The following is a 14252-nucleotide window of genomic DNA, read 5'->3' as shown; positions in this document are numbered from 1 at the left end:
ATTTTTTATAGATCGCGATAGATCAAGACCTATCGCACAATGGTGATAAACGATTTTTGTCCTGCTAACACTTCAAAGAAATGTAGGTTACAAAATGCAACCATCTCGTTGAAATCATTTACCACAAAATTACCAAAAAAATACAAGCTAAGTAACCGACGAAATTTTATGAATTAATATGATTCAAATTTTTTAAAGTATAAACAGTTCAAATGCCATGGTCGATGGCTCTGCTCGGTAAACACAAGATTGTTGCTTGAGCTTTTGCCAATATGCTACGAATGATGAATCTTCAAGGATCATTACACAGCATATGGAGTATGATCACACCGATGATGAGCCCAAGCTGGCAAGATTAACCGAATACGAGGTTAAATGAATCAGGCGAGCGAGTGATCAAGCCGAAAACATGCCTGGCTTAGCTGTGATGCTCTTGTTGAGCTGTTGTTATCTGTTTCTTTCTTGACAAAAGTTTGAGATTCATTCCTGGTGTTCCGGGATGTTACCATGTTTTCATTTGATATCTTTCTAGATCTAGCAATCCTCGTACTTCTGACCATGGCGATGGTCGATTTCGATTAAGTGATTAACTAAGTAAACTAGATTATCTGCAGTATAGGCCAAGTGCTGTGCCAATTTATTGCAGCATCTGAGTTTTGAAACTACAATAAATGGTCTATATATCAAAATGCCACCTGTAGCTCCATGAACTTTGTCTCGTCGTTGTTGATAAATCTTCGATGTAAAATCTTAACTGGACCAATAAAACAAGTGCGTGATGTCTATCTCAAAATTTATGATGCTCTACTGCTTTATTTGAGTTGCCAGCCGTCAAGGTTGAAATAATGGACCAGACAAAGCACAAAGACAAGAAAGCATGAGGCAAATTGCATGTGCTCTCTTATCTTCCTCTTTTGAGATATCACACTACGTACAACTCAACAAACTGACCATTCATGATTCCTTACTTTGCATTCTAAATTCAGGGCATGCATCGATCCCATGCAAGCATTCCGATATTTAACCTCGCACGAGTTACAGAATTACTGGCCTACAAGCGTAGCAGGCAAGATATTTCCGAGCATTACCCAAGAATCAAGATGTCCCACGGCCACGAGCTAGCTTAATTACAAAATATCCCAACCACTACACTTCTGTCCTTTTTCACTCCCTTCCACTAGATCATTCTTCAAATATCAGCCTCACATTTTCCTTTATAGCAAGACTATCCCTTCTCTACTTCCTATACCAACTTCTCCAACACTTTTCCGCTTCTGAAGCAGCCATGGCCACCTCCAAAATTTCAGCCACTGTTTCAATCCTCTCCCTTCTCCTGTTCGCCTTCTTCACCACCATCTCTGCCGAATGCCCGCCTAAGACCAAGCCAATTATTCCAAAACCGAAACCGAAACCCAAGCCAATCCCATTGCCGAAGGGCCCCCCTGCCAACCCCTTCTGCCCCCGAGACACGCTGAAACTCGGCGTGTGTGGGAACCTGCTCGGTGTGGTGAATATAATAATCGGTATCCCCCCTGAAAGCAAATGCTGTGCTTTGCTAGAAGGCTTGACCGACTTGGAGGTGGCGGCATGCCTTTGCACAGCCATAAAGGCAAATGTGCTCGGGATTAACTTGAACATCCCGGTTTCGTTGAGCGCCATCGTCACTAGTTGCGGCAAAAAGGTTCCTACTGGATTCAAGTGTGGATAGAAGAGCACCAAAACAAACGCATTCCTACATTGCCTTATCAATATGGCTAAATATTAGTCCCGGCCTAGTCTTCTTCATCAACACAACATATTATATATCAATTCTTCCATTGTTTTATCTATAATTTCTCAACGTCTTTTGCACGTTTATTAATCTTCTCCATCCGGTCTTTAGTTTTTCATGGTTTCTTCACAAGCTAGTCCGCTGGTGTGCGGCAATAAGTAGGCAAGACTGTTTGCATGTCCTGCGAGTGTTATTGTCAAATGTTCGAGTGTATGAACTATCCTATCCATTTATCATACGACATAATTGTATTTTGTGGTCATGTATTGATTCTGCAGATGGTTTGAATATAATAATGTGCTACTTTAATTTAAAATCTGTATCATATTGAATGAGTAATCAAATATCAGTATCAAGCTAGTTGTAATTAGTTGTGTGGGATTTCAAAGTTGGGCAAGGGTGGAGCTATGATATTTGGGCTATCTAGACTAAGATTTTTTTAATTTTCTAAGTTAGTCACTCGAACATATATCAATCTAATCCAAAATTAACATATATTTTAATAAAAAATTGGATTACCCGATACTCGTAGCCCCGCCACTGATTATGAGTAATTGTTATCCATCCAATGGTGTTAGGTGATGTAGAGCTATGCAAATGGACTTTGATATCCATGTCTATTTTTATAAGTAAAAGAATATGAAATCTGTATTATATCCTTATAGGGACCTTTGAAGGTAACTATTTGATGAAAATCTAGTGCAAAAAAATTGGTCATTTATATAACTCAACATCAGTCAAATGTAATAACCCTACACAAAATAATTGAATTCTATTTAAAAAAAAAAAAAACCAAGACCAAATCAAATAATTAAAATACTGATGTATATCAATACTTTTACATCAAATTTTATATCACAAAAAAATCGGTATAAAAATTCATTTGTCGGAATTTCATGATATATCGAATATAAAATCTCAATATCTCGATATAATTGGTGTAAATATCAATGTACCATATATTGGAAGTACTTTAACAATAACTTAATTAAAAATAACCGAGTGTTGTTTATAACATAAACACTACACCTTTGAAATACCCGAACCGGTTTTTTGAACTAAATCGATTTGTTACCGAAATTTTACTCAGTTTAATGGGGATTTTGAGCGTTAAGATGAGATCTATGAATGTCCATTGACAATATTATTTGAATAGGTTGATTATTAAAAGAAACTATCTATAAATCTGATGAAAAATGTTAAATGAAATTAGAGTCGCGATTTTGGATTAGCGACTCTAATCTAAGCATTACGATTTGTATTTTATTTTCCGTGAAGCCAAAGAAACGGTGTGACGCACCCAGCACTCATTAGCCACGTCGCACCTTCAGCTTCCCCGAAGACGGATGAAAAATTTGTTCGGATCCTTAGATTCAAAACCCTAATTCCAGTGTTTCTCTTGATAAATCGTTGATTAAACACGCATCCACCTTTAACTTCGATGTTTATTGCTTTGCATTAAGTGAGAAAAGTGATTAATCTGTAATTGCACGAACTGATTGGCTGTGATTGAAGAAAATTAGAGTGATCGATATGCAGAGGCAGAGTCCACCGAAGCATCGACACGATGGAACTTCGCCTTTGCCTTTGGGTATGGATTGGAGTCCTCCCCCTCGTCTTTGGGTATGTTTTATTTTCTTCGTCTAAAATTGGTTATCTTTTGATCAAAATCATTACCGATCGATAGTTGCAGCTCGAGGGATGTTTTTTTTACAGGCCTGAATATTGATGTTATAATTGATTTTGGATTTCTTCTACTCAGGCATGTGTTTGGTAGTTACAGGTTGTGATCACAATCACGTTAGATTTTGATTATCCTGTGAACGTGCTGACTGTGCCTGATTTACTGAACGAGCTTTTCTTCTTAGCCGAACCTTTGATTTGTGGCTACGACCGAATTCAACTATGCATGTGGCAATTGTCAAATTTTAGTGACGAAGTTTTTGCTACTGTTTAATATGATCGTCTTCATTTTGTTGTACTTTATTCTGCTCGTGCGATCTTTTGATCTGATAATTACTAGTGAGGGTCTTAATACAAGAAGAACAAACCTTTTTTATGTACTCAAGACTTGTTTTTAAGGTAATGGGATTTCTTTTTCTTACCTAAAAGTACTCCCAAATGTCTGGGTCAGAATTTAGTTTTATTTGTTCTTACTGAAGATTATGTCCATTGCTGATTTTCTTGTTCTCGGCTTTTTGCTACTTATTATTGATTGAGTCAAACTCTGAAGTTGGATAGCCATGTAGCTGTGGTTATTTTGAATTGGATAATTTCAATGTTACTCAGTGCTTGGATAGATAAGTTGCCATTTTTTCTGTGTTGATACAGTTTATGCACTTTGCAGGCTGGAAGAGAAACTATTTGGCCTCATGATCCTCGTACAGGGTGGAGTTACTGTGTTGTAATACCATCATGGGTTGTACTGGCGAAGTCAAAAGATTCAGACCCCACAGTGGTATTCTATTTGTTTAGAATTGAAATGTTAAATGCTCATTCCCCAGCATGCTTGGTTATTTAATACAATTGAAACTCCTTATGAGTTCGTAAAATAGGAAATTAAGCAGAGGTAGTTGTCGTGAATGCTAACTTAGTACAAAAAATTACTGAGCAGCCATTTTGAAACAAAGTGGTGTTTCTAAAACTAAGTGACATGTATCAAAGGAACTGTGTAAGCAATCGAAGTTGCTGAGAGTTAAAATGCATATATTTTTAATGGCCTATCAATTTTTGCTTCGTCTATTTTCTTCTGTGTGATTGGATGAACATCTTTTTATTCTTGATTGTTATTGGTTAGCAACTTTTTCTCTATTTTTAGTGTTTTTTCCCAATTAACCGTAATTTCGCATCATTTTGGTGGTGGCGTCTCAAATTTTTTTTATGGGCAGTTTTACAGGGTACAAGTTGGTATACAATCACCAGAAGGGAGTACGACTACAAGAACTGTGTTGAGAAGATTCAATAATTTCTTGAAGTTGCATGCTGCTGTAAGTTTTGAATTCTAGTTGTCATTTGAGTACCACCATGATTGAATTTCTCGATTTATTGGAAAATATACAGTAGTACCTTTTGACCCTTTCTTGAGAATGTGAATTTTTCGACCCATGGAAAATCTTGTAAGGGATGCTAATACTGTTGTCAACTGAATCTTCCAGCTTAAAAGAGCCTTTCCTCGAAAAAATATTCCACCAGCTCCCCCAAAGGGACTCTTGACGATGAGAACTAAAGCAATGCTGGAAGGGGTAATCATTTTTTTTAGAATTTTAGTTAATTGGAATCATACTACAGATTAAAGCCTGAATTTGCTTTGAAGTTTGTGTTTCTAACATACGCTTATCCCTCACAAATCACGAGGGAAAATCTCGATCTATTTCTCCATATTGTGTTAGTCTGGATTTGTTTACACTTACTAGCTTGATTGTGGCAATTGACAATGCTTTTGACATGCAATTTGATCTTAACAATATGTTAATCTGATACCCTTTGAATTCCATTTAATATTTGGATTTTATGGAAAAATTCTCGATAATGTGGCCCTATACTTCTTTGAAGTTGAGGTTATACTTGAAAAAAGTCTATAATCATATTTAATAGCATTGGAACTTAAGTTCTCGCGGACATATTTTGCTTATCTAGCATCTGTTACGTTTTTGAGATTATAAAAGATTTATAATCATTGTTGCAGAGAAGGATTTCTTTAGAAGAATGGATGTCAAAGTTGTTATCGGACCTTGACTTATCAAGGAGCATTGCAGTTGCATCCTTCCTTGAACTGGAAGCTGCTGCTCGGTCATGTGTGTGCCAACATTGGTCGTTATTTATTTATATTCACTCCACACCTTTTTAAATTGGTCTTGCTTAGTTGATTTGCTTTTACATGAGGGTTTTTATCATCTAATCTAATCCGCTTTGCGTAATCTCACAGTTCATGAAAGTTATAATTTTTCATGGCTACGGTTATTTTCAGCATTCCAAGATGAAGGCCAGGGGAGCCCAAAGTCACACAATTCTATAAATACCATCTTCTCTTCATTTCAAACTCATCCAAATTCAAGCACTTCTGCTTTAGCTGGCAGTTCATCTCTGACATCAGAATATGGTAGTGACACAGCTTATGAGACATCTGAAATCGGTACGCCAAGCCTAGGAAGGGATAACAACTCTGAAGCTGGGACAGAAGACCTGTTGTTAGATGAGGACTTAACAAGTCCAATAGATAAGTTTGTCAAGTATGGCATGTCAAATATTGACGAGGGTTTGTCTTTGGGGCAGGCTATTCTAGAGCATCTTGAAGGCTTTCCTAAGCACAAACTGCATGCTAGGGAGATTCATAATTTGGCACTTAACAACTCTAATGGAAGTTCTTCAAAAGCCCCTCAGCATACAGAGGATACAATGAAACTTCTATTAGATCAAGATAATGGCACAGTAGCTCACCATGTGAGGAAGATCTCAAACGAGAGCTTTGAAAGTGATATGTTTTCTCAAAGAAATAGTGAATTGTCAAATTTAGCATCTTCTGAGACAAATGGGTATGGAAATGTTGATTTCAGAAGTGGTCCCCAGATCTTGAAAAAAGCCGAAACCTCTGGAGCTTCAGATTTTCAACTCCCAGACGATGTACAGCTGATTATTCCGTTGGATCAGCGCCAGAAGTTGAATAGAGTGCTTACAACAATGCAGAGGAGGCTGGTGACAACCAAAACCGATATGGAGGATCTTATATCAAGGTTGAATCAAGAAATTTCTGTTAAGGATTATCTTGCGACAAAGGTATTGAAATACAATTTTTGTCTGGCAGCTACTTCCTTTTACTGTTGTGTCAAGTTCTGGCACCAACTCCCACCCAAATCAGCTCACGGGCAATTAAATTTCAGTTGAAATATTTATACGGTAGATGCTGTACAATTACATACTGCACCTCAGTCTTGAAGCTTTGATGGATCTTTGAATTAAAGTGCACCAGCTAGAGTGATTTTATTTTCTGAAATGTGGTATCATTTCCCTTACCAACTCTTTAAGGCTCGTCATCTGTTAATTTGTTTCAGCCTGAAAGCAGGGTCGTGATCCCAAGTATATGAACTGGTGCCTGAGAGTTTGACTGCCATTTTTTTCACACTTTCCATTATTGCCACGGACTTCAATACTTCCACTTGTGTTTTGTGTATGTATAATTTTTCAGTTTACGGTGTCTCTCAGGTGAAAGATTTGGAAGCAGAGCTTGAAGCTACTAAACAAAAAGGCAAAGAGAACCTTGAACAAGCTTTACTAATTGAAAGGGAAAGAGTCACTCAAATGCAGTGGGATATGGAAGAACTTAGGCGGACTTCAATAGAAATGGAACTGAAGTTGAAATCTGTAGGAATCTGTATCTTGTTTACTGGTGTCTTCTATTATAGTTCTACTTGTGTCGGAACAATACCAGATTGATGCTATTTTTTTCCAGTCCGGAAGACTAGATACAGAGTCTATCAAAGCTCCTAGCAATCAGCAAAAACATTTACTGCAGCAGGAGTTGGACTCAGCTAAGCTGCAGTATGAGGACTTACTCAAGCGCAATCAACAACTGGAAGTGAAATCTAAGTCTGATATCAAAGTTCTTGTAAAAGAAGTTAAATCCCTGAGAAGTTCTCAGGCAGGACTAAAGCAACAACTTGATCAATTACTAACAGAAAAACTCAAAGCAGAGGTATAATTTAGATGCTTTGATATTAAAGCATGCTATATAAATGCACTATGTTTAGATGTCTCCTTGTTCCTCACACATTGCCTTGATGTTCCACTGTCCTATGGATTCTGTTGTGTGGTTGATAGTTGCATTAACCTTGAAAAGAATTGTTGCAGCAATATAATAATGATTCTTGCTTTGCTCGAGCAATGAAATAATGAAATATTGGAAGGTGAGAGAAAATTATGAGCAAAAAGGCAATTTAGGTTAGATAGAGCAATGAGCCTATCAGCTTATGAGGTGTATGCCTATATATGCACACACACAGTTGAATTGATTTTCTAATGATTTGTGAGTGGAGAAAGATGCTGCACTCCAAAGTAGGTCAATTTGTTTGGAAGATGGTCATAGATATCAATAAATAATTTTATTTTCCTGCTTATAAGTTGAGCTTCATGTCCCTGCATTAACATATTTTCGGTGGTTTAGCACACTTTATTTGGATGAGAACTTGATAACTTCTGATGCGAGTCCAGGAGCTTCTCCGTGAAGAAAGAGAGAGCTATGAACAAGTAAGAATCTATTGGCGGAAGCTGCTATACAAGTGTCAGATACTTTACAGCCAACTTCAGGAGTGCAAGATTCATTATTTGACTGATGAAAAAGGAGATGATGTTCACATAGATATTTCGTCAATGGTGAACCCGTCAGATATTATAGCCACTTCTGATAATCAAATCGGCCTTCTCATCACAGAGGTATTCTTGGAGCCTTGGTCTCTTTGGTTTTTATGCTTCCTGATATCTTAATATTATTTATCCCATAGTTCTTACAAATTAAATCTTTTCTACTAGCTTCATGTGCTGTCTCAAATATGTGGATTATTTAATTTAAATATGAAGGATGAACAAGGACATATAATTTAAATAGACTTTCTTTAGGTTTGGAAATATGAAGGATGAACAAGTACATTTATTTATCCCCAATATTTTTTCTTGGTTCTATTTTTGGATTTGTACGGGGTATTTTTGTTTTGTTTTTGTTTTCATCTTTTTTTCTCCAGGGTAGTAGGTATATAGTATTTACAATGTGTTTCTATTGTCACATAATATTGGGCGATGTATTTTGTACTTCTTTACCGTGTGCGCTTTGGCTGGCCGATGGATTTTGCTTATACTATCTAACGAAAGGCAGTGTGATAAGCTAGAATTTGATATAGAAAGAAAAGAAACAATTTAGGAAGAGATGAGTGATTTTTTCTGAACAACCGATTCCCTTTCCTTAAAAACAAGTACAATTATTTATAGACATCAGGAATTCTAAATGATAATAACTACCCACTAAACCACTAAGCCAATTATAAAACTAATATAATTTGATCCTCAATTCCCACTACTCCAGTTGACCTATTCTTCAGCAAGCCACTACCATTACGTGTCTATGGCATGGGTTGTAATGTATGAAGATTGACACGTAACAATTCCCCCTTGCTTAAGCATCCTTGTCCTCAAGGATGAATTCAGGATACATCTTAGCAAAGCGTCGTGCATTTTCCCATGTAGCATCTTCAACTTGTGTCCCTTTCCATTTGACTAAAACTTCAGATCGTGGTTGAAACTTTCCCTTTTGAATTACTCGCCGGTTTAAGATGACTTCTGGTTGAGGAAGAATAGTAGAATCATCGGCAACAGGAGGAAGTTGAGCAGAGGTCGGAATGATTGGCCCCAGATGTTTACGTAACAAACTTACATGGAACACATTGTGAATTTGAGAACCTGGAGGAAGAGCCAACTTATACGCTACTGCACCAACTTTTTGTATGATCTCATATGGTCCAAAGAAGCGTGGAGCAAGCTTCATATTACGTCGAAAGGCTACAGAAGTTTGGCGGTATGGTTGGAGCTTTAAATATACATAATCTCCGATATTGAAAGAAGCCTCTCGTCGATTCCGATCAGCTAGACTTTTCATTCGATCTCTGGCTATCAAAAGATTATGGCGCAATTCTCGTAAAATGGAGTCACGGTCGCGCAAGAACTCATCAACCGCTTGAACACGAGCTGTACCTGGAATATAAGCTAGTGGAGTTGGAGGCGGAATACCGTAAACAGCTTCAAATGGAGTCATTTTGGTGGACGAATGGACTGACGTATTGTAGCTGAACTCAGCCCATGGGATCCATTCTGCCCATTTCCGTGGTTGATCACTAACAAAACATCTCAAATATTGCTCCAAGATTCGATTCACTACCTCGGTTTGTCCATCGGATTGGGGATGATAACTTGAACTCATGCAAAGCTTGGTTCCTTGCAGCTGGAATAGTGCTTGCCAAAATGAACTAATGAAAACTTTGTCTCGATCGCTAACAATTGACGTTGGGACTCCATGGAGACGAACCACATTTGCAACAAAGGACTTGGCCACAGTGAGTAATGTGAATGGGTGTTTCATGACTACAAAATGACCATATTTCGTCAATCGATCCACAACCACCATGATGACGGTAAACCCATTAGATGGGGGTAACCCTTCAATAAAATCCATTGAAATATCTGTCCAAGCGCGAACAGGTACTGGTAATGGTTGGAGTAGGCCAGCAGGTTTCATGCAATCGGTCTTGTTACGCTGACAAACATCGCATTGTTGCAAGAATTCTTTCACTGTTTGACGCATATTTGACCAAATGAAGCTTTGCTTGATACGAGAAAGGGTTTTGTGGAACCCAAAGTGCCCTCCGATTGGAGACGAATGGCAATCAACAAGTATTTGTGGAATCAATGTGGATGTCGGGTACAATAAAATTTTATCTCCCTTGAACCATACACCATCTCGTAGGATCAGATTACGATAGCATAAAGGAGAATTTTCTTTTCTCAGTTTCTCGTAGAAGGAGTTTTGTTCAATTTCTTTTTGGAGTATTGGCCACCAATCTGCATGGGGTAGTGAGATAGACAAAAATTGAAATTCAACTACACGTGATAAAGAGTCCGCACCTTGATTTTCAACTCCTTTCTTGTATTCAATCTCATAATCGTAACCAAGGAGCTTTGGAAGCCATCGGGTCTGTGCCGGTGTCGTGATGCGTTGCTCCAATAGATATTTGAGACTTTTTTGATCGGTGCGTACTGTAAACGGCTTCCCAATGAGATATGGACGCCATTTCTTGATGGCCTTGACAATAGCCAGCATCTCTTTCTCATATGTAGACAACACCAAGGCTGAACCTTTTAAAGCTTAACTGAAATATGCGATTGGGCGGCTGTTTTGAGTGAGGACTGCCCCAATTCCAATCCCACTAGCATCACATTCAATTACAAATCTTTGAGAGAAATCAGGGAGGCATAAAACAGGCGGGGAGGTCAACAACTCTTTCAATTTGTTGAAGGCCATTTGTGCTGTCTCATTCCATTCGAAGCCATCCTTGGTTAAGAGCTTAGTCAAAGGAGCGGCTATACCTCCAAAATTGCGGATAAACTTTCGGTAGTAACCTGCTAAACCCAAGAATCCTCGGACACCTTTTATTGTTGTTGGGGTTGGCCACTCAATGACAGCTTGTATTTTGGTTGGATCCACCGCCACACCTTGTTCCGATATTTTGTGGCCCAAGTAATCAACCTGTGAAACACCAAACTCACACTTGGATTCTTTTGCAAACAAACTGTTAGTTGATAAGATTTGTAAAACGAATCTCAAATGTGCGGTATGATCGTCGCATGATTTCGAGTACACCAAAATATCATCAAAGAATACCAAAATAAACTTTCGAAGATAAGGACGAAAGAGATCATTCATTAAGCTTTGGAATGTGGCAGGCGCATTGGTGAGGCCAAACGGCATCACAACGAACTCATAATGCCCTTCATGTGTTCGAAAAGCCGTCTTTGGAATGTCTTCCTCTTTTACTCTAATTTGGTGATAGCCAGCACGTAAATCCAACTTGGAAAAAATTTTGGCTCCATGGAGTTCATCCAGAAGCTCGTCAATCACAGGTATTGGATATTTATCTTTGACAGTGATGTTATTCAATGCTCGATAATCTACACAAAATCTCTAGTTTCCATCAACCTTCTTCACCAACAACACAGGGGAAGAGAATGGGCTGTTGCTTGGTCTTATCAGCCCTGATTGTAGTAGCTCTTGCACCATTCTTTCTATTTCGGTTTTTTGGTAGTAAGGGTATCGGTATGGTCGTACACTCACAGGGCCTTGGTTTGGTTGCAATGGAATGTGGTGATCGTGTAAACGCTTTGGAGGTAAGTGAGTGGGTGTTTTAAAGACGTGGGAAAATTCCTCTAAGAGGTGGCCGAGGCTAGGTGGGTATGGATTTTGGTTGCTATTTGTAGAAATAGAAATGATTTGGAATAAGAAACCAGTACCATGTATGTTGTTGAATTCCTTCTCTGTCAAAGCCTCAATGTTAGACTGCTTCAGTCCTTGGAAGGTGTGGGAGACTCCGTCGACACGGAAGGTCATTGTGAGCTTCCTATAATCAGTTTTGATAGGTCCAAGAGTTTCAAGCCATTGTACCCCCAAAACCAATTGGCACGCAGCGACATGAAGAATATAATAGTCTGTTGTGATGGAGTGACCCTGGATCATGATGGTTAGTGCTTGACACTGCCCAGAACATTCTATCTTCTCTCCATTAGCTACCATGACTTGAAACATTTTGGCACGGACCACCGGTAATCCATACTTAGTGACTATGGCTTGATCCAGGAAGTTGTGAGTGCTGCCACCATCAATTAACACCGTGATATCCCGGTTTTTCAGTTTTCCAATGACACGCAATGTTTGAGGATGCTTAGTTCCTGTGATGGCATGAAAAGAAATTTCAGGAATTTCCAATAGCCCTTGTGGAGCTTCTGGAATGATATCGTCATCTCCCGAGCTTGAATGTATTGAATCTTCGATCGTGAAAAATTGTGGTCGCTCACATCGATGGCCTGGAATGAACTTCTCGTCACAATAGTAACATAGCCCCTTCTCCCTTCTCTCTCGTGCCTCTTGGTTGGTGATTCGACGGAAATTTGGAGAAGTAGAATTAACACGCTGGTTGGGTGGAGGTCCTAGTATACCGGCTGTAGGATTTGCATTAACTTTTGGGGCCACTGTAGTTGGAGTGGGGCGGACTGGTTGGCTTGATTTCTTTTGTAACTGGTTTCGCTCCTCTATTAATCGAGCAACGCCAATGGCATCTGTTAGAGCTTTTGGTTGTTTTATTTTCACGTCTAGGCGGATGTCATCACGAAGACCTGCAATAAAACAGCCGATGAGAAAATTCTCGGGTAGACCATCAACTTGGTGAGAAAGTTTTTCGAAAACTTCTTGGTAAGCTGCTACTGTTGTGGTTTGTTTCAGCCTACTTAGAGCTTCCGATGGGTCTTCGTAATCAGTTGGGCCAAAACGAAGAAGAACAGCTTTAGAGAATTCATTCCATGTCAATGGCCCGCGGAATTTCGTCAACCACCGATGCCATTGAAGAGCAATTCCTTCTAAATGAAAGGAATCTAGTTGGACTTGTTCATCTGGTGCAATATTTTTTATCTCAAAATACTGCTCTACTTTATAGATCCAACCTGTTGAATCTTCCCCATTGAATTTGGGGAATGACAAGGAAAGATGTTGATGATGGTTTTCGTTGGAGGAGTTAGAGCGAGAGGTATGTTGTTGTAAGGTTTCGTTTCTGCCAAAAGGATTGGTTTCAAGATGATTCGTGTTTGGGCTGTGCGAGAGTCGAAGAGATTGAAGCTCGGTTAACACCTTTTGCAAGGTCACGTGAACTTGGTCAAAGTTCGATTCATGTCGGGCTAAAATTTCATTGACGTCGTTGCGAAATTCTGCATTGCTTTTACCACGGGTGTCCATGATGGGGACGTCGTGTAACCTGGCTCTGATACCAATTGATAAGCTAGAATTTGATATAGAAAGAAAAGAAACAATTTAGGAAGAGATGAGTGATTTTTTCTGAACAACCGATTTCCTTTCCTTAAAAACAAGTACAATTATTTATAGACATCAGGAATTCTAAATGATAATGACTACCCACTAAACCACTAAGCCAATTATAAAACTAATATAATTTGATCCTCAATTCCCACTACTCCAGTTGACCTATTCTTCAGCAAGCCACTACCATTACGTGTCTATGGCATGGGTTGTAATGTATGAAGATTGACACGTAACACAGTGGTTTTAGTATATATTGCCCTTGGACACTGTATCTTATCCGTAGATTGTTGCACTTGTGATGTTGCTCTTTGATTGAACTACTCCGTCTTTTTTCTTGCCAATTTCTAAATCTTGTTTTCTTAATATTGACTAGGTTAAACAATTAGCTGGAGACAGTGATTATCTAGCTTCTGCCTCTGATGCAAGCATGGATTTGGACAATGACCTGATTTCAGTAGATGAGGAGCTTAAAAAGATGCTCGTGAATATCTTAGTTGATAATGGTGTATTGAGAAAGGAGGTCAATTCTCTTATTCTTTATACTCTTAGAATGAACAAATTGCTTGAGAATCCGTCAGACAAAATTGTACATAGCGAAACTTGACAAGTTAGTAGTAAGTATAGCTGTTATCGTAAGAGGAATGTTGTACATTTACTACGCCCCGAAACCCAACACTTGCTAACACACGTCATCTTGTAGAGAATACTTTACCGCATCGGACTTTTTGTTGTAATTTTTGGGCATCCCATGTATGCTAATACTATTTGTCAAAGCTGTTTTGCATTTTTGTGGTGTTTAGAAAGATTAGTGATGTCCATTTTTAGATGGTGTTTTCGATACTTGCATCTTTCATGCAAATT

General features: G+C 38.6%; 2 protein-coding genes across 2 annotated transcripts; both read left to right on the top strand.

Moving 5' to 3' along the window:
- The first annotated feature begins 1231 nt into the window (after positions 1–1231).
- On the top strand, positions 1232–2033 carry LOC142555421 (14 kDa proline-rich protein DC2.15-like). The gene has a single exon (XM_075666281.1). It carries the CDS (start codon positions 1286–1288, stop codon positions 1706–1708), a length of 423 nt encoding a protein of 140 aa, XP_075522396.1. The 5' UTR covers positions 1232–1285; the 3' UTR covers positions 1709–2033.
- Positions 2034–3051: 1018 nt separating this feature from the next.
- LOC142555419 (PX domain-containing protein EREL1-like) lies at positions 3052–14175 on the top strand. The gene is made up of 10 exons (XM_075666279.1): positions 3052–3394; positions 4119–4229; positions 4660–4758; positions 4927–5013; positions 5457–5565; positions 5739–6544; positions 6971–7129; positions 7218–7460; positions 7976–8197; positions 13765–14175. The coding sequence occupies exons 1-10, from the start codon at positions 3305–3307 to the stop codon at positions 13993–13995; spliced, it is 2157 nt and encodes a 718-aa protein (XP_075522394.1). The 5' UTR covers positions 3052–3304; the 3' UTR covers positions 13996–14175.
- Positions 14176–14252: the final 77 nt, after the last annotated feature.

This window comes from Primulina tabacum, chromosome 9, assembly GCF_025594145.1.
Source record: "Primulina tabacum isolate GXHZ01 chromosome 9, ASM2559414v2, whole genome shotgun sequence".
NCBI lineage: Eukaryota > Viridiplantae > Streptophyta > Magnoliopsida > Lamiales > Gesneriaceae > Primulina > Primulina tabacum.
Note: the sequence above shows the minus strand (reverse complement) of the source record. Positions and strands in the feature narration are given on the sequence as shown.

What these genes read in the sequence shown, in the direction of transcription:
- LOC142555421 (XM_075666281.1), top strand. Translation starts at nt 1,286, where the DNA reads ATGGCCACCTCCAAAATTTCAGCCACTGTTTCAATCCTCTCCCTTCTC.
- LOC142555419 (XM_075666279.1), top strand. Translation starts at nt 3,305, where the DNA reads ATGCAGAGGCAGAGTCCACCGAAGCATCGACACGATGGAACTTCGCCT. An exon ending in GGAAGCTGCTGCTCGGTCAT is followed by an intron (nt 5,566 to 5,738) that starts GTGTGTGCCAAC and finishes GGTTATTTTCAG; the next exon opens with CATTCCAAGATGAAGGCCAG. An exon ending in CAGAAAAACTCAAAGCAGAG is followed by an intron (nt 7,461 to 7,975) that starts GTATAATTTAGA and finishes ATGCGAGTCCAG; the next exon opens with GAGCTTCTCCGTGAAGAAAG.